The following is an 18,378-nucleotide window of genomic DNA, read 5'->3' on the forward strand; positions in this document are numbered from 1 at the left end:
AGCATGTTATCCATAGACTATGCTATGGTTTAACACTTGTACTTAATATCCAAATGAACTGGTTCAGTGTTGAAACACTAACCTTCAAATCTTTGAGTTTTTCTTTATGATTAATTTTAGCTTTACATAACTTCATGATTACACACTGAGGTAAATAGGGTGAACTATTTTATGATAGGACCTTTATTCTTCAAAGATTAAAAAAAATTTTTACTCTGTACTCTTATCTCAGGAGAAAAGTTTAGTGTTCAATCAAAGAGTAAACCTTGTTTTTTAGACATCCTTGTGAATGGGAGTCTTTCTATTTAAAATTTTTTTTACCTGTTTATGATAATATAAAGGAAAGCTATGGGTTTAAAATTTTACTTATTCTATAGTCTTTCCCATTCCTGGGATCTCTTATTAATGCTAACTGTTGTTTTAAAGCTACATTTATTGTCACAATATAAATCATAGTATTTGAGGTAATGTTAATTTACATCTTTTCTAATATTTATATACATTTATTTATTTTTCTTATCTTGTTGCATTAGCTAGATGCTCAAAAACAGTGTTGAAAAATTGGATAGTAGGCTTCTCTTCTTTGTTTCTATTTTAATGGAAATGTCTTTGGTATTTTACCAGTTTTTATTTCCTATTTCTTTATGATTTTTAGGAATGACTGCTGAAATTATCAAATGCTTTTTTGGGGGATCTAATGCTAAAATCTTATAGATTTGGATCTTTTAATTTGTGAATGTGATGAATTATATTTTTTCTGCATTAAATCATTCCTACATTTCTAGAATAAACTCTATTTGACTATTTTAATTACTTCTTAGATTTGGTTAGTTTATATTTTGTTTACACGATTTCAGAATCTATATGTATAAGATTGGTCCACAGTTTCATTTCTTTGTGATATCTTTATCCAGTTTTGATATTAGGATTAGTCTAGCTTTGTAAGATGAATTCAGAAGATTTCACCATTTTTTCTATGCTCTGGAATAGTTTGAATAATAGAAAATTACCATGCTGTTTTTTCTTTGAAAGTTGTAGAATGTGCTTACAAAATTATCTGGGCTTGCTCAGATTTTTAGAGGTAGATCTTTGATCATCTTTATATTCTGTGGTTATTGACTTGTTTGGTTTTTTTTCTCCTTCTGAGTCAATTTTAGAATTTATATTTTTCTTAGTAAATCATGCATTTCATCTAGATTGCCAATTTATTGGCAAGAAGTTCCACAAAGTATTTCGTACAATTATTTTAATATCTTCCATGACCACAGACATATTGCTTTTCTCATTGCTACTATTAACTATTTAAGCAAAATATTAAAATCAACGTATTTTTCTTCTTCCCCCCAACCTGATTATCACAAGTTCTAGTAACATATCTTTACTTCCTATAGAAAGTAGCTATCTCAGACTTATAGGATTGATAAAATTTGAAAGATCCTACATTTTCTATCCCTTTCTACTGTCTATCCTTATTCTGTTAATATATTATGAATAATAACAACCACTTAATGAGCGTTTATGGTGTTCTAGACACTTGGTAAATAAGCTCTTTACTTATTTTATTTAATCTAGGGCCTAGGAATTAGTGTTCCCATATTACGGATGAGGAAACTAAGGCTCAGGGAGGTTGTGTAACTCAGCCAATGATGCTCAACTAGCAAGTGGCAGATTTGTATGGGAATTATATCTACTTTCAGTAAGTCTCTTAATTCCCAATTCTACTACTTACCTTTTGCTAAAAATAAGGATATAGCTAAGTACCAAGAGTCTAAATAAACCCACACAATAGCTTGAAATAAACTATAAATTGTGAGCTTTAAAAAACTTATAATGATTTTTTAAAAATATATTTGGGGGAGCTTCCCTGGTGGCGCAGTGGTTGAGAGTCCGCCTGCCGATGCAGGGGACACGGGTTCGTGCCCCGGTCCGGGAGGATCCCACATGCCGCAGAGCAGCTGGGCCCGTTAGCCATGGCCGCTGGGCCTGCGTGTCCGGAGACTGTGCTCCACAACAGGAGATGCCACAGCAGTGAGAGGCCCGTGTACCGCAAAAAATAAAAAAATTAAAATAAAAAAATATATATATATTTGGTTTTCAGATATTCCTGTGAGCCTTCCACAACTTATCTCAGTATTTTGAGACTAGACATAGAGTGTGTTACCTAATATTTAGTCCGCCACAAAAGATGACCTTTGTGTGTGTGTGTGTGTGTGTGTGTGTATGTATGTATGTGTGTATGGAGAGATCAGTAGATGTCAATTAGTAATTCCACTTAATTTTTAAAAAATTGTGGCAAAATACACATAACATACAATTTACTATCTTAACCATTTTAAAATATACAGTTAAGTAGTATTAAGTACATTCCATTGTTGTACAACCATCACCACCATCCATCTCCAGACCTCTTTTTGTCTTGCAATACTGAGACTCTGTATCCATTAAACAATAATTCTTCAGTCCACCCTCGCCCCAGCCCCTGGCAACCACCATTTTACTTTCTGAGATGATAAATTTGATAACTCTAGGTACCCTATATAAGTGGAATAATACAGTATTTGTCTTTTTGTGACTGGCTTATTTCACTTAGCTTGATGTCCTCAAGATTCATCTACGTTGTAGCATGTGTCAGAATTTCCTTCCTTTTTAAGGCTGAATAATATTACATTGTATGAATATGCCACACTTTACCCATTCATCCATCAGTGGACAGTTGGGTTACTTCCACCTTTTGACTAATGTGAATATTGCTGCTTTGAATATGTGTGTACATATATTTTTTTGAGACCCAATTTTCAATTCTTTTGGGTTTATACCCAGAAGTAGAATTGCTGGATCATTTTTTTGTTTTTGTTTTTTAAGGAACCAGTTCTACTTAATTATTTAAATAGGGTAATAAAGCAATGTTCCCAAGCCTAAGGGCTCTCATTTGGTATATCCCTGAGAGTCAAGGACATCCAAGGTAAGGCAATCTCAGGACTTATGTTTGTTTTGAGGTCCTGGGTAACAAGGAATGGGGGTGGGGAAAGTACCAAAACTCTGGGGTCTAGAACCTACTTAAGTTCTCCACCCCAGCCCACCCAGCCTACCTAGCTGCCAGAGTCTAGAGGATGCCCATTGGTACACTAGTTTGAGCAGGATCACAGAAAAGCCACTGGACTGGTACTAAATAGATATTGATTTTTCCAGCCTTTATAAGTGAGTCCACATTATTATTATCTTGAGAGGCATTAAAGCATTGTGATTAAGAACATGGGTTCTGGAGCTAGACCTCCTAGGTTTGACTCTCAGATCAGCCTTTACTATTTGAGCAATTACTTAAGCTTTCCTTATTTGTAAAATAGGTACTATAATAATAACTACTTCATAGAATTATTGGGAGGATTAAATGAGTTAATAATTTAAGTACTTAGAAAAATGCCTGACATATAGCTCTCACTAAATGTTAAGTAGTAATAATATTATTTTTAATTAGTATAGGTTACCATTTGGCTTTCCTTAAAACCCTTGGAAACAAGATAAATAACATCCCATTGTGGGAGTTAAACTTTTTGGATTGCATGCACTATGAATCAAGAAAAGATAGCTAATATCATTTTAAAGAGATAAGATTTGCTCCCAGGCTACCAGGATTAGATTGTAGCTTGATGAAATATTAACATCTATAGAAAATCAATACTAGTCATGATAGGAAATGGTTATAGAGGTTTATGTTTTTTCTCACAGCCTTGGCCCACCTAAACACTGTCCAGGGGGCAGGTGCCCTTGTGCATATCTCATCGTTTCATTCCAAGTGGCAGATGTCTGTCCCTGGTAAACAGAGTCTGACAGCACTAAACATTAGAATCACATTATGAACTCCTCTAATCCACAGAGCAACCTTCTTATTATAGTTTGGCTTTTCATGTAGCTTATCTACATGGAGAGACTGTATAGGCTGGACAACTTGAACATCTGGTTTCATATCCAGTTGTAAGTCTCACTGGAAATCAATTAGCTTTCTGCTTTTATATGTAAATCTTGGGAGTTTTGTTAATCTGGTCTGCCCCTGATTTATAAATCCATTTTCTCTATAACGACTAAGTATGTGGTGGACCCTACAATGGTGAGACCCAAACCCTGCACCATGTTTGATTCACCAAGGAAATGTTCCCCTCCCCCAGACTCTCATCAGTTTCTTAGGACCTACTTCCCTGCCTTTTTTAGATCAGCACACCACTAGCTCCTTTAATTTATTGGCTTGTATTTTCCTTATTGGAATTACCATATGTGTGGTGGCAGTTATAATTCTTTGCTATCACCATTGCCAGTTTGCTGAGGAAAGGTGGAGCATTCCAATTTCTACTCTTCCCTAAATCCCTGGGCCAGCTTGACACAGACAAGAATCCGTTGCGTGGTGAGTAGGAAGACCTGATCCTTGCACCTTAAGAGCTCACTTCATGGAACTATTGCTCTGACATGTGCCATCTTAGAGCAAAAAGAGCTCAAGGGAACCTTAAAGATGAGCTAGCTCATATCTCTTGTTTTACAGATGAGGAAATAGAGACTAGTTGCCTAGGGTCATATATCTTTATGCTCTCTTAACAGTCTCTTGCTAAAGCTTGACTTTATTGGCTTGGACTCATGATCTATCAGTAACATTCTTCTTCCTACAAAAATCTAACTGTCAAAAGCACTTTTCTTTCCTATTGTTTTGGCAACATTTCCCCCTTTGTTATATACCTCTGATATCCAGGCTTACATTTGAAATACAAATTCGTCATAGATTTCACACTATGTTTCTAACTGGATCCTTTGTATCCTGATTGATACTGTGGTCTTTTTGACCACTTTGGAGACACATCTCATATTAACTAATTGGATGTACTTTTTTTTTTTTTTTTTTTTTTTGAGGAGCCCACAAGGCAAGAAGTTTCAGATCTGGCTCCCCAGGCCCCTCCGACTTCCTGGCTATTAGCTGAGTCACCCACCTGGATCTGTCTACTTTTACGATGATCAGAGATCCTGATTTTGTCATCTTAGGGTCTTTTTTTTAAAAAAACTCTACATCCCAAGTTGTAGACACATGATTTCATGATCCAATAATAAACTGCAGCAGTCCCTCTTTAAATAATAATTACTGTATACCCACAATATAATTATATTCTAATAAATCCATAAAAAATTTCAGGTTAACAATAGAAATTCCTTTTAAAATTTTATTCATGTTTATTTTAATCACAGTAGAAATTTCTATTGTAAACATTTTTCTTTTTCTTTTTTTTTTTGCGGTACGTGGGCCTCTCACTGCTGTGCCCTCTCCCGTTGCGGAGCACAGGCTCCAGACGCGCAGGCTCAGCGGCCATGGCTCACGGGCCCAGCCGCTTTGCGGCATGTGGGATCTTTCTGGACCGGGGCACGAACCCATGTCCCCTGCATCGGCAGGCGGACTCTCAACCACTGCGCCACGAGGGAAGCCCAACATTTTTCTTTTCTCCCCCTGCCCCCACTTCCTCCTCTCCCCCCTCTGCCTCCTGCTCCTTCTGCGTGGAGTATTATGTGCTTTAAGTTTTTTCTTCTAATGGCAAAACTATCTTATTAGCTTAGCATTCATTTTTACACATATTAAGAAAATATTTAGTAGCAAGTTACAGATGAATGCACATTTTTCTTGTAATGCATTTTTACATATTTCTAAGAGGGAAGTGAGGCAGTAAACAGTTAAATGTAAACAAGGTGCTTTAATGTACATGCTCAAAGGGTTAGTCAAGGAGCACTTCTTAGAAGTGTGTTTTGAACAAGATGTTAAGAGACGGTATAGATGTGCACTGGTAAAAAAGAAAGGGGTCAGAATAAAAGGGAAGTAAAACAAATTATGCATTGGGAAGCTATATCAGAAAAGGGGGGAATGGATCCTAACAAAAAAAGATGTTCATTGCAGTATGATTAAGCAGGCACTTGGCTGGAATGGAAAAGGAATGTTGGGGAGTGGCGATTGGTAAAGTTATTGAGATGTAGATTCACAGTCTTGCTACCCAAGTTTTGCCTGGCTACTGTGCCAGACCCTAAGGGAAAACCAAAGAGGAGAGACAGACAGTGCTTGATCTACAGGAACCTACACTCCTGCTGATAAGACAGAGCAACAGGAAGGTAGAGGAGGAACCTTAAAAGCCAGTAAGAGTGGCTTGGATTTTATGTGGTGTGTGATGGAAGGCGTTTTGGAGACTTTCATTTATTATCCTGCCTCTATTATCTTCTCAAGAGGGAAAGATCAAACTGAGCAGGTGGCTGGTTTCAAAAATCAATTTTGGCAGCTATATCTAATCAATTAGCAAAAAGAGCTTTTCTCCACACAAACTATTTTGAACCTTTTTGGAAAAAAAAAATGAGCTGCCTAAAATCTGTCCACGGTTAACAGTTAATGGAAAATCACTGATTTGCCTTTGCAGGCAGCACTTAATGTCAGTAACTCAGGCTGTTTTCCAATTTTGCAGTAAATTTTTATACCGAAACCAATTTAGGAAGCTATTTAGTCCATGGGCTTCTTTAGTTGAAAGATGATGTGAGTAGTGTAGAGTAATGACATTTTCTTATCCACATCAGAATATTAGCAAGTTACTAATGGCTCCATTTTGATACCATCACTTTTATTTATTTATTTATTTTGCGTTACGCGGGCCTCTCACTGTTGTGGCCTCTCCCGTTGCGGAGCACAGGCTCCGGACGCGCAGGCCAAGCGGCCATGGCTCACGGGCCCAGCCGCTCCGCGGCACGTGGGATCTTCCCAGACCGGGGCACGAACCCATGTCCCCTGCATCGGCAGGTGGACTCTCAACCACTGCGCCACCAGGGAAGCCCCCGTCACTTTTAAAATACAGGAGAGAGATCAAGTTGCTTACGGAAACCTTGTGGATTATGTTAAAAACAGTGTTGCTTTATAACAGTTGAGATAATAAATAATTCAGGTTTTGCTTTTAGTATATCAGTTTATCTCCATCTTGGATCAGACCTAAGAGAGAAAGTTCCCAGATTTCTGTTGCCTATCTAATCAAGTCCTCTGGTAGTAGTTTGGTCTCTTGTTGTAGGAATGCCAATTTTAATTTTTCCCTTTCTTCTTCTTTTTATCTGCCTCTTTGCTACTAGCAAACTGTTCAGTGATTTCTACTCTCTCCACTGGCATTACAATGGGAGGCATTCTGAGATCATTGGTCTCCTGGAATGATATTTGAGGCATATTTAAGTGCTTTACTATATTCCTGGGTTTATGTAGGTTTTGTCCTACATGTATTGGTGGTAGGTTTCTGAAAGGCACCAGTACGAAAATGACAGGGACCCTGGGGTCTAGGGTCAGATTGGGTTGCAGTTGTCCACTTGTCACTTGAAAAGACTGTCTGGGAAAGACATTGTTTAAGTGGTAGCCCTCTAAAGCTGCCTGAGCTCTTATGTTCTGATTCTCTTTTGCCTGGGGAAGAATATTGGTGAAATAGGGTTTCACCCCTGTTATGGCATTGATTTCATATGCATTGTGCCTGTCTGCCAGTGCTCTCCCGGTTAAAATGGGCTGGAAAACAGTCACTCCTGACATACCACTCACAAAGTTGTTGAGGAGAGAATGCCAAAGCCCACCACTTATTGGGCTCAAAGTGACCTGCGGCCATAAACTGGCCAGGCTCCGGAGAGCTTCGCGGTTCCATGCTGAGGCAGGAAATTCAGCCTCAGTATGATAGAGCTGAGAAAAGTAAATACTAAGAGTGACGTCTGGATACATTACCAGGAAATTGTACATTTTGCTGATGCAGCAGTGGTTAGCTTCATTGCAAGGGGAGTTGCTGGAATACAGAATGATATGTCTGATGCCGTCGTTATTGTGTATGGTGGAGTCAAAGTAACCATTCATCTCAAATAACATTGATTCCGGATGGGTATCATTCCCAGTGCAACTGCTAGCATGGCCCTTTTGCACCAGGCTTCCAGAAGAAGTTTTTAGTTCATAGAACGTGAGATGTTTTGTTTGAGGATATGTTGGTCCATAAGGGAATCCAAAAATCTGATAAAATTCTGTGTAGGGAACTCTTGCTTCTTCACCTGTCCGAATATGGTAAGGACAATTAGAGCAATCGAGAGAGAATCTCAGCCAGTAATAAGGTTTTACTATTGTTCCACGACTGGCTAGGTATTCCTCATATAAGGGCTCCATTACTAGTTTTATTGTCTTCTAGCCGCAACCCTAAACAAGGAAGAGAAATTATATATAAAACCAATGCAGGGAAAATGAAAAACAATGCATGAATCTATTGAGCCATACTTTTCTTTAAAGGAATTAGCCTAGCAACTATGGTAGCATCTTTGATTCTAAAAGATAGTGATTTATAGCCGTAGATTAGAAAGTTCAGGATTCTAATCCTGAGGATTAGACAGATCCTGGGTAGGAGACAAAAAAGAAAGGCACAGTACACTTTTACCTATTCCATAGATTCTGAGGTAGTAGAGCAAATGGGTTAACAGTGCAAGTTCTAGAAACAGACTGTCTTGTTTCAAATCTAGGCTCTGCTGCTTACCAGCTTTGTGACTTTTGGCAAGTTATAGAATGTCTGGGAGCCACAGCTTCCTTCTCTGTAAAATGAGGATAAGAATAGAACCTATCTCACAAGATTATGTCGAGGATTGAATGACGGAATAAATATAAAATGCTTTATTATGTGCCTGACACATATTAAGGACTCGATACATGTTAGCTCTCAGTAGTAACAGTATAAATCCCCCAGGTTATCATGATTCCGGTTTATGGCAGTACAGAGAAATAAGCAGGGGTTTTGCATTTTGTTCATAATATTCTTCCTTTGATTCTTTTCTGAATATGAAAGTATCTAATATATTGTGCGGAGGTTTTGAGTGTGCTTGCATTTAAAATCAGCTATTTCTTCAAATCACTGGCAATAATTTGGAGGTGGTTTTCTTTTGGGGAATAGAATCTTAGGGTCTATTTTGCTTAATGGTAAAGACTTCTTGGAGAAGTGCCACTTGAGTATTCTTTGGGTTGTGGACCCTCATTCATTGACATTTGAGAGTTTTATTTCCAGTGGGTGGGTCTTATTAGAGCATTTTGGAAACTTTACTATTCTGAAAAGCAAAGATGATTCTTCAGGATATTCCAAATAAATAGTTCCTTGGACGTTAAGCCCCCAAAGTTAAGATTTTAAGTAATGATTTTTCCTTTACAAAAATATCCCTTCAGTATCATTGTTCCTAAGCAGCAGCCAAGGGCATTATAATATAGTTTTAGAAACATTTTAAAGTAACTTTTTATTTTAAAAGTATTACATGTTTCTTTTGTAGAATATTTTTTTAAATGCTGATACATGAAAAAAACCCTCATACCACTTTGTATCAATTTACATTCCCATCACTGTTAACAGGTCTATTCCCCCCAGTCTTTTTGCTGTGTATGTTTGCAACGCACAACATAATTAAACCATGTTTTATACTTTGTTTTTTCACTTCGTATTATGTCATGAGGTTTTTCTTCAAAAAACACAATGTTCATGGCTATTTTTTCACAAAACTATAACAGGTTCTTTCCTCTTATCATTATTATAAATAATACTTTGATGAACATTTCTGTAAATGTCATTCATGTCTCCAATTCTTTAATGTAGAGTACTAAAAGTTGTATTATTAGATCAAGCTTTGTCAGATTGCTTCCTAGGATGATGTACCAATTTTGTCATTGTCTCCCATTGTTGTTTATTATGCCCTTTGTCAATTTGAGAAGTGAGCATCAGTATCTCTTCATGGTTATACTTTGTACCTTTTCAATTCCTGGTGAAAAGGTACAAAGTATACCTTTTTACATGCTTATTGGTCTGTAGTATTTATTCTTCTGTGAAAGATATATGATCCCTTACCATTTTTTTTTGTTTGAGGTTTTTCTGATTGATTTGCAATAACTCCTTATGTATCAAGAACATTAACTGTCATATTTGTTGCAAATATTTTACCTGGTTTATAGAGCCTTTTAGTTATTCTGATGGTATTTTTAATTGAGCCAAATTTTACATTTTATGTGGTCTAATTACCATTATGATTTATTTTTTACTACTGTATTTAGAAAAGACTTCCCATCAAAGAGGAGTTTAAGTATTCCCCGTTATTTTCTTCTAGTATGTATGGTTTGTACATTACACTCTTTGTCCAGGCAGCAAAATGAATAAAGCAGAAAATTTTAAAGGGATAAACTGACCATTGCAACAAAATTAATTTCTCACTTTTCGAAATCTAATTTATTACTTCAAAAGTATTTATTACAGCCTCTCATATGGAAGCTCTTTGATCAACTTCTGTCTTCCTCAACCCAGATCACCTCAGTATTTGTATTTGATACAGCCTGATCTCCAGGCTGAAACCTGCAGAGTTCCTTTGCTAATCCTGTCCTGGGCAGAAAATATTTTAGGAGCTTCAGTCCAGCTGTTGATGGGATATGACTTTACCCATGTCACCATTATCCTAATGGCTGATATCTCTTCAGTAACTCAGGGCACCGCATACCCATCAAATTCCAGATTTCATCTAATCTCTGACATGTCAACTTAGTCCATAGAATTGGGTGTTTACCTCAGTTGGCTCCTTAGTGCTATATTTTCCTGCCCTGAGGCTTCTTACACCTTGCATAGATTTTCCATGGGATCCTGGACTCTTTTCCTTCTTAACCCTTGGCAGTGGGCTGATCACCTAGAACCCGACAGCATCTCCTGCTTGATCCTGCGTCGTGTTTTCTCCTTGGACCTGCTCCTCTCTCAGCCTTACTCATGAAACTGGATCTCTCTGAATATCAAAACTTGCTGAAACCAAGCCCAAAGTCTCACTTTCTTTTGAATATTGTGCCCTGAATGTGGTCTGCCATTGGGTGGCATACCTGATATCCAGGTTACAACTTAAATTACAGTGTCAACTCACCCATAGGAAATTGACAGATTGATTTGGTTAAAATGTTATGGAAGCAGTACCAAGAGGCCCTTTTCTGCCTTTACTTTTTTTTTTTTTGGAGTGGGGTGTGCAGGGATAACTGTATGTAATAGTCCCAGAATTATCCTTCTGGGAAGGAGAAGTCTTTGTGTTTTCAAGATAAAGGCAGTATGGAAAGTCCTGATTGCTTTTCTAAGCACGCCTTCCTTTGCCTCCCTCTCCTATGGCTATTTTGGCCATGAATGATGCATCATTACTGTCTTAAAGGAGATCTTGAGGACTAGTGGCTTTTATATGTAATGATGGGAGTTCTGGAGTTTCCTTCTTGCTGATGGCTTTTTTGGGTCAACCAACGGCGGTTCCGTATTAGCAAGTCTTCACTTTTTTCAGAAGATTTTAATCACCCTCATCTGAAGGGGAAGCAGGAAAGAATTCCTGCCTCCTTCGCAACACTTACAGAATTTGTAGTTTATATCATCGATTTGCCATTTACGACAGACTGTCTTGTCTTGTTAACTTTTGGTATCTGACCTTTCGTTCTCTCCTAATCAGGCTGAGACATGTCCTGTTTAGCCCAGGGACTACCTCAGGAACCTTGACTGGTTCACAGGCCGGGTTGACTAAGACTTGTTTCCCCACCATCCTGTGTCCCTACCACCTAGTCCTTTTCCTTCTGCTTTGTCTGTGCTTGGGAAATGCATGTTGCCCTCAGTCAAGCAGATCTACTGGCAGTAGGAAGGAGAGAGCTGCAGAACCCAGCTCCTGGCATCTACTCCCTGAGTGGCCCCCTGGGCTATGGCTGTGAGAGGACAGCCTTCCTTAGTTTAACACAAATGATCCATACATGAGGACAATCCGCTTTCTTTTCACTCAGCTAGGATTAGTGAGTACTGGTAAAGCACAGTTTGCACTGGAGTAATTGGAAAATGGAATTTGCCCTTCCCAATCTGTGTGCAATCTGTTAGCAGCTAAAAACAAATGTTAGCAGTTATAATTACCATCATTTCGTCTCCAGGCTTGGATCACATTCCAGGTGTTCTAGGAGTTGGTCCATTCCCTTTTTTCCCCGTTTAAGTCCCATACCCTGTTTCAAGTAGATTCAGTGGGCAATTGTGTTGTAAAATTCGCCTCCTGTATTGGTTCAGGACTCTTTCGCAGTTTGTGTCCGTCAGTTCCTTTGAACATGGCTGTCCTGAGTTAGAAAGACCTTGCTGAGGTGTGGCTGCCTCTAAGAACGTTGTTGAATTGGTGCCATGGTAACGTTTGCAAAGTAGCTTCTGCTAGGATACGGCTCTGACACTTATTACTTTATTTGCATTTCAAACCACCTGTTCCAGAGATGAAAATATACATGAATGCATATTCCATTTTGGATAAAAGTGTAATATCTTACTGTTTAAGTGAACATGTTGGGGTTTTTCTCCCTCTGGCTGCGAGAATCAAGTTCTGAGCTCAGCACCTTTGTTCTGATCTAGAGTAGGTGCCAAGCTTGGGGTGTGGACAAGATCTGTTGGTCCTGTTACCTGTGGAGGTGCCAGGGCCCCTCCTTGGGAGCTCACCCTTCTGTGAGAGGGAGGCCCCTGCAAAAGGAGCAGAGACTAGACTTCCCCAGAGGGAGGCATTTTCTACTAATAGCCCCACAGTCCCTGAAGCCAGGGCAGGGCGGGGGTGGGGGGTGGGGAGCTCTTTATTTTGTCCAAACCTGGGTTACTACGTGCTAGCAGTTTCCCTCATCTTGCACATTCCCTGGGAGACTCTTGCTATTATGTGTGTGGTTCCCTCTAGTTTAAGACAAGCTTTGCCCCTGTATCAGCTGTGGCCCTTCCTCTGTGGCTGATGGAAGAGCCACTCATCCTTCTGCATGCTTCCCCCCTGCCCCCTTCATCTCCACACCATCTCCTAGGGCCCTCGACATGTTGATAATCATGATTCATGGTGCTCACCCTCATTATTCCCACTCTCCTCTTCCTCAGCCCACTTGAAGGAGTGCGTGCTGATCACTATTATGTGTTTCCATTAGTTACCACCCAAAGTTCTTAAGCATATACACTACTCTAAAAACAATCCATCAGGGATGATGGAAGCACCTAGAAGGCTTCTTGCAGCAGCGTCACCACTCAGTTTTGTTTCTCATAGTCAAACTTCCAGTCTCCACAATAGCAACAGCCCTTTCCCTTCTCCTCTCTGAGGCTCCTTCTAGCGTCAATATTTTAGGTTGATCTTTGTGCCTTTTATGGGTCTCAAGTGTATTTGTTACCTCCTCAGCTAGCTAATTTTCAGTGACATTTTCCTTCTTTGGTGCTTGCTCACTCTGTTGCATCCCACTCCTTCCCCACCACTGACCACTGGTCATGCCTTTCTGTCCCTACTTCTTGCCTCCATTTTTCACTGCTAACTCAGTGAACTGGTAAATATAAAACCAAAAGTTGATCCTCAGATTTCACCTTTTATTTGACCTTAATAAATGATATTCCACTTAAAAATATTACCTTAAAAATGAGCCTCTATCCACTAGTATATTTACCTATTGCATTTTAAGGTAATTTTAGAGATAGGCAATCCCAAGTAGCCAGCCAGTTTTTAAAACAGCTCCATTGAGGTGTAACTGACAAATAAAATTGTATATATTTACCGTGTATAATTTGATCTTTTGATGTATTTGTATGTTGTGAAATGATCATAACAATAAAGCTAATTAACATTTTAATCACCTCATATGTGTAAGAGATCAGTATTTGTCTTTCTGTATTTGGTTCATTTCACTTAACAGAATGCCCTCCAGGTTCATCCATGTTGTTGCAAATGGCAGAATTTCCTTTTTAAAGGCTGAATAATATTCCATTGTATGTATATACCACATTCTTTAACCATTCATCTGTCAACGGACATTTAGGTTGTTTCCGTATCAACACTGTTGTGAATAATTCTGCAATGACTAAGGGAGTGCAGATATCTCTTTGAGATCCTGATTCCAATTCTTTTGGATAAATACCCAGAAGTGGGATTGCTGGATGATATGGCAGTTCTATTTTTAATTTTTTGAGGAACCACTATACTGTTTTCCATAATGGCTGTACCAAATTACAATCCCGCCAGCAATGCGCAATGATTCTCTTTTCCCCATCTTCGCCAACACTTGTTATCTTTTGTCATTTTGATAATAGCCATCCTAACAGGTGTGAGGTGATATCTCATTGTGGTTTTGATTTGCATTTCCATGATGATTAATAATGTTTGAGCACCTTTTCATATACCTGTTGGTCATTTGTATGTCTTTTGAGAAATGTCTGTTCAGGTCCTTTGCCCTTTTTTAAGTCAGATTGTTTTGTTTTTGCTGTTGAGTTGTATGAGTTCCTTATACATTTTGGACATTAACCCCATATCAGATATGTTGTTTGCAAATATTGCTTGCCATTCTGTAGGATGCCATTTTACCCTAAGTTTCTTCTGTTGTGCAGCAGCCTTTTAGTTTGATGCAGTCCCACTTGTCTATTTTTACTTTTGACGCCTGCACTTTTGGTGTCATATTCAAAAAAATCATCACCAAGATCAATGTCAAGAAGCTTTTCCCCTATTTTTTCTTCTAGTAGTTTTACAGTTTAAGCTTTTACATGTAAGTCTTTAATCCAATTTCATTCTTTTGCATGAGCCACGATTTTTTAAGCTACTGTTTTTTTTTTTTTTACATCTGTTAGTTTTGAAAACTCTAAAGGAGACTGACTTTGCAAAGCTTCCTTTAGGTTGCACAGAATGACTTTTAAAGCTGAATTTAATCACAGAGAAACAATGGACCTTGACCATGGGATTCCTGCTCACAATGATTATTGCTGAGTTGACATTTACAGGAAGGGAGAAGGGTTGAAGAAACATCTAGATTCCCAAACAGACTTCTTTCTTCTGTCTTCCTTTGTTAACTTGCCATGTTTCATCTTTAGTCAGATGAGTTATGATATACATTATATATATATAAGTAATATGAAATTATAATGAAGAAGCTTATAAAGGCCAAATTCTTCTACACTGATATATGTTTCTAAAAGACCTTTACTTAGTTTAGTTGTAAACTAAAATTTGTTTCTAATCTATGTTCTGGCATCCCAATTTGGGATATACCCAAGATGGCTTGTGTGTTGCTAGTTGCTTCATATAAGGTGACTTCCACTTTGGGTGGAAAAAAGTAAAATAATTTCTATGTTATTGCTAAAATATTTCACTTTTATTTGAATGTACTGTGCCCAATTAATTATATAATTCATTGTAGTTTGGTTGACACTGAATAATGATGTCCACATTCATGTAGCAGTAACAAACTACTTCAAAAAAGAAACTGAAGAAAAAAAGCAAGCATGAAATAAAGAAGAGCAGAGAGTTCAGTAGGCTTCATGAAGTTCACTACAGAATTAGGTGGGAAACATGAGATAAGTGTTAGGGTTGAGAGGAAAGGGAGATAAATAGCAGAGGACGCATCTTCTAGCTTGGGGTCATAAGAAGAATGGCCACAGGGTGGCAGCACAGTCTTAAGAGCAGGAAATTTTCTGTTGGACCACCCTTAGTTTGCTAAAACCACAGTGTGTGTGTGTGTGTGTGTGTGTGTGTGTGTGTGTGTGTGTGTCTCCCAACAGTTTATTTTATCCCTTTATTTTTTTTTTAACTTTTTATTTTATATTGGAGTATGGTTGCTTAACAATGTTGTGTTAGTTTCAGGTGTACAGCAAAGTGATTCAATTATACATATACAAGTATCTATTCTTTTTCAAATTCTTTCCCCATTTAGGTTGTTACATAATATTGAGCAGAGTTCCCTGCGCTATACAGTAGGTCCTTGTAAAACCACACTTTTTTCTCAGAATTCCTCTATGTTGGTTTTCCCCATTATCCTAGGGAAACACCAACAGATGTTCAGAATCAAAGGTCACTCCTAAAACTTAAACTGAGGAAAAATGCAGCATAAGGCACTATCTTTACACCCAGATTCTGTATAGATGCTCTAAAAAAGGTTTCAAACTATCTGTGAGGAAGGACCAACTTAAGTTACCAAATCATCATACACTAATGATTTTGTAAAATTTCGATGAAAATGATTGTATTAAAAATGAACAAAAAGACATTGAAATCATAAGCTTATTTTTAAAATAAGTAGTTCAACAGATATAATCAGATGAACATATAAAAATTTTTAAATTACATTTTAATAAATATAAACAGAACTTGTCTATTTTTGCTATTTTTGCCTGAGCTTTTGATGTCATATCCAAGAAATCATTGCCAAGACCAATGTCATGAAGCTTTCCCTCTATGTTTCCTTCTAGAAATTTTATAGTTTCAGGTCTTTAATCTATTTTGAGGGTTTCATATGTGTGTGTATGTATGGTTTAAGATAGGGTCCAGTTTCATTCTTTTGCATGTGGATATCCAGTTTTCCTAACACCGTTTGTTGAAAAGACTATCTCTTCCCCATTGTGTAATCTTGGCGCCCTTGTCAAAGATCATTTGACTGTATGTGTGTGGTTTGTTTCTGGGCTTTCTATTCTGTCTCAGTGACCTATATGTCTGTCTTTATGTAAATATAAACAGAACAAACGTAACACAGAATAAAAAGAGAAAAGAGTTACCAAAACTATTTACATTGTTTATTGAAAGTATATGTATAGATGATTAATACGGAGATTACTATTACTATATTCTACAATTATATTAAACAAAACATTTATGAAGGATATAGTAAATCTCTGTATTCAGTGTCCTATATATGTACATTTTATGGACATAATGTATATCCATTTAAAAATTTTTATTGTGATCAACTTGCTTCTTGCTCGTTACTTTATCCAGTCCAGGTTCAATTGATGATAACACTATTTGCAGCATATAATGTATATCCAGACTGTTTCTATATTTGTTTTAATAGCATCGTAATAGAGAAAGCCAGTTTCAAGAGGTATGCTGATAGGAATAGAGGAAGAGATTTTAAAGCAATTTCACTAGCTGAAGATATTCATTTTTAATGTTTTTTAAAAACAAAGCAAGTGGGCTTCCCTGGTGGCGCAGTGGTTGAGAGTCCGCCTGCCAATGCAGGGGACGTGGGTTCGTGCCCCGATATGGGAAGATCCCACATGCCGCGGAGCTGCTGGGCCCATGAGCCATGGCCGCTGAGCCTGCGTGTCCGGAGCCTGTGCTCTGCAACGGGTGAGGCCACAACAGTGAGAGGCCCTCGTACCACAAAAAACAAAAACAAAGCAAGTGATGTAGTATTTTCAAAATTCATTGTCAATGCTTCATCAGTGGCCAGTTCCAACAATTCATCCTGTAAAGTTATATTAAATTTAAATTATATTTCAATGAATGAGTTTATGGTTCCATGAATTTCCTATGCATGGATCTTCTTTTGATGGAGTATAAAAATTTTAAACATTCTATCAATTCTGTCAGGTGTTTGGTAATCATTTTGTGCAGATGTGCAATATCAAAATCATTACCTGCTGCATGGATAATTGTTGTTAAATTATGAAACATGACATAACAATCTGTGAAAACCGTTCTTCCATGCTTCTAATGTTTATTTTGACTCTTCAGTCATCTGCTACTGGAAAACATGTTACATTTCTTCCTTGTTTGGAAATATTAAGATTATTAACATAACTAAGATTTCAGAAAAATAGGCGAGTCTGGCTGTCTAATACTTATCTTTAAAAAGTTGAGCCCAAACTGGTTTCTTGTTTATCAGTAACTCTAAATTTATTCAACATCCAAACATTCTCTACAGAACTTTTTTCCTAGATAACCACTGTACCTAGTATACAATTACAGTTGTTTGTGATCAGCTTCCATATTATCACATAAAAAGAATACTCTCAAATGGAATGCATTAGCTTTTATGTAATTCATAATTTTTACTATGTCACTAAGCACATTATTTAGTTTGGCTGACTTTTTTTCATAGTAAGATTTTCTTGATGAAGGAAGAAATGTGTCGCTTTACATTTTGGCTCAAACTCCTTAATCTGAGCAATTACTCTAGAACCTTCTCCTATACAAGATTTAAACTCTGAATCACATTTACTGATATAGATCATAGAGGGTCATATCAAGTTTCTCTAAAGTTTTCTAAATACTTTCAGTTTCTATACTTATCTTGTTCACACTGGTAGCAGTTTATGGATGGGCACTGGTTCACAGATTCAGCTTTGAGTGATATTGCTTTCATGTACTTCTTCAGTCCCACTTAAGTCACTATTGGGTAGTGATTCTACTTAACTAAGTTCACTGAATTTTATTTAGGTTAATTCCTCTGTCTAGCTTATAATATAAACGATAAAGAATTTAAATGAAAATATCGTTTGTTGAACTGAGATGAACATTTACTGAATGCCTACTCTGCCAAAAATTTTACATGTCTTACATCCTTAAGAGGTGGTGTTATTACAATTTCCATTTTAC

General features: G+C 37.5%; 2 protein-coding genes across 2 annotated transcripts in view; one reads left to right on the plus strand and one right to left on the minus strand.

Annotated features, from left to right (window-relative positions):
• Positions 1-18,378, plus strand: part of RGL1 (ral guanine nucleotide dissociation stimulator like 1) — a 270,733-nt gene that overhangs the window by 3,357 nt on the left and 248,998 nt on the right. The gene's annotated exons all lie outside the window — the stretch shown is intronic.
• Positions 7,076-8,182, minus strand: APOBEC4 (apolipoprotein B mRNA editing enzyme catalytic polypeptide like 4; the record flags this gene model as incomplete). Its single annotated transcript, XM_081218168.1, has 1 exon — positions 7,076-8,182. Exon 1 carries the CDS (start codon positions 8,174-8,176, stop codon positions 7,076-7,078), a length of 1,101 nt encoding a protein of 366 aa, XP_081074294.1. The 5' UTR covers positions 8,177-8,182.

Source organism: Mesoplodon bidens (genome assembly GCF_964165515.1).
Source record: "Mesoplodon bidens genome assembly, chromosome: 2".
NCBI lineage: Eukaryota > Metazoa > Chordata > Mammalia > Artiodactyla > Ziphiidae > Mesoplodon > Mesoplodon bidens.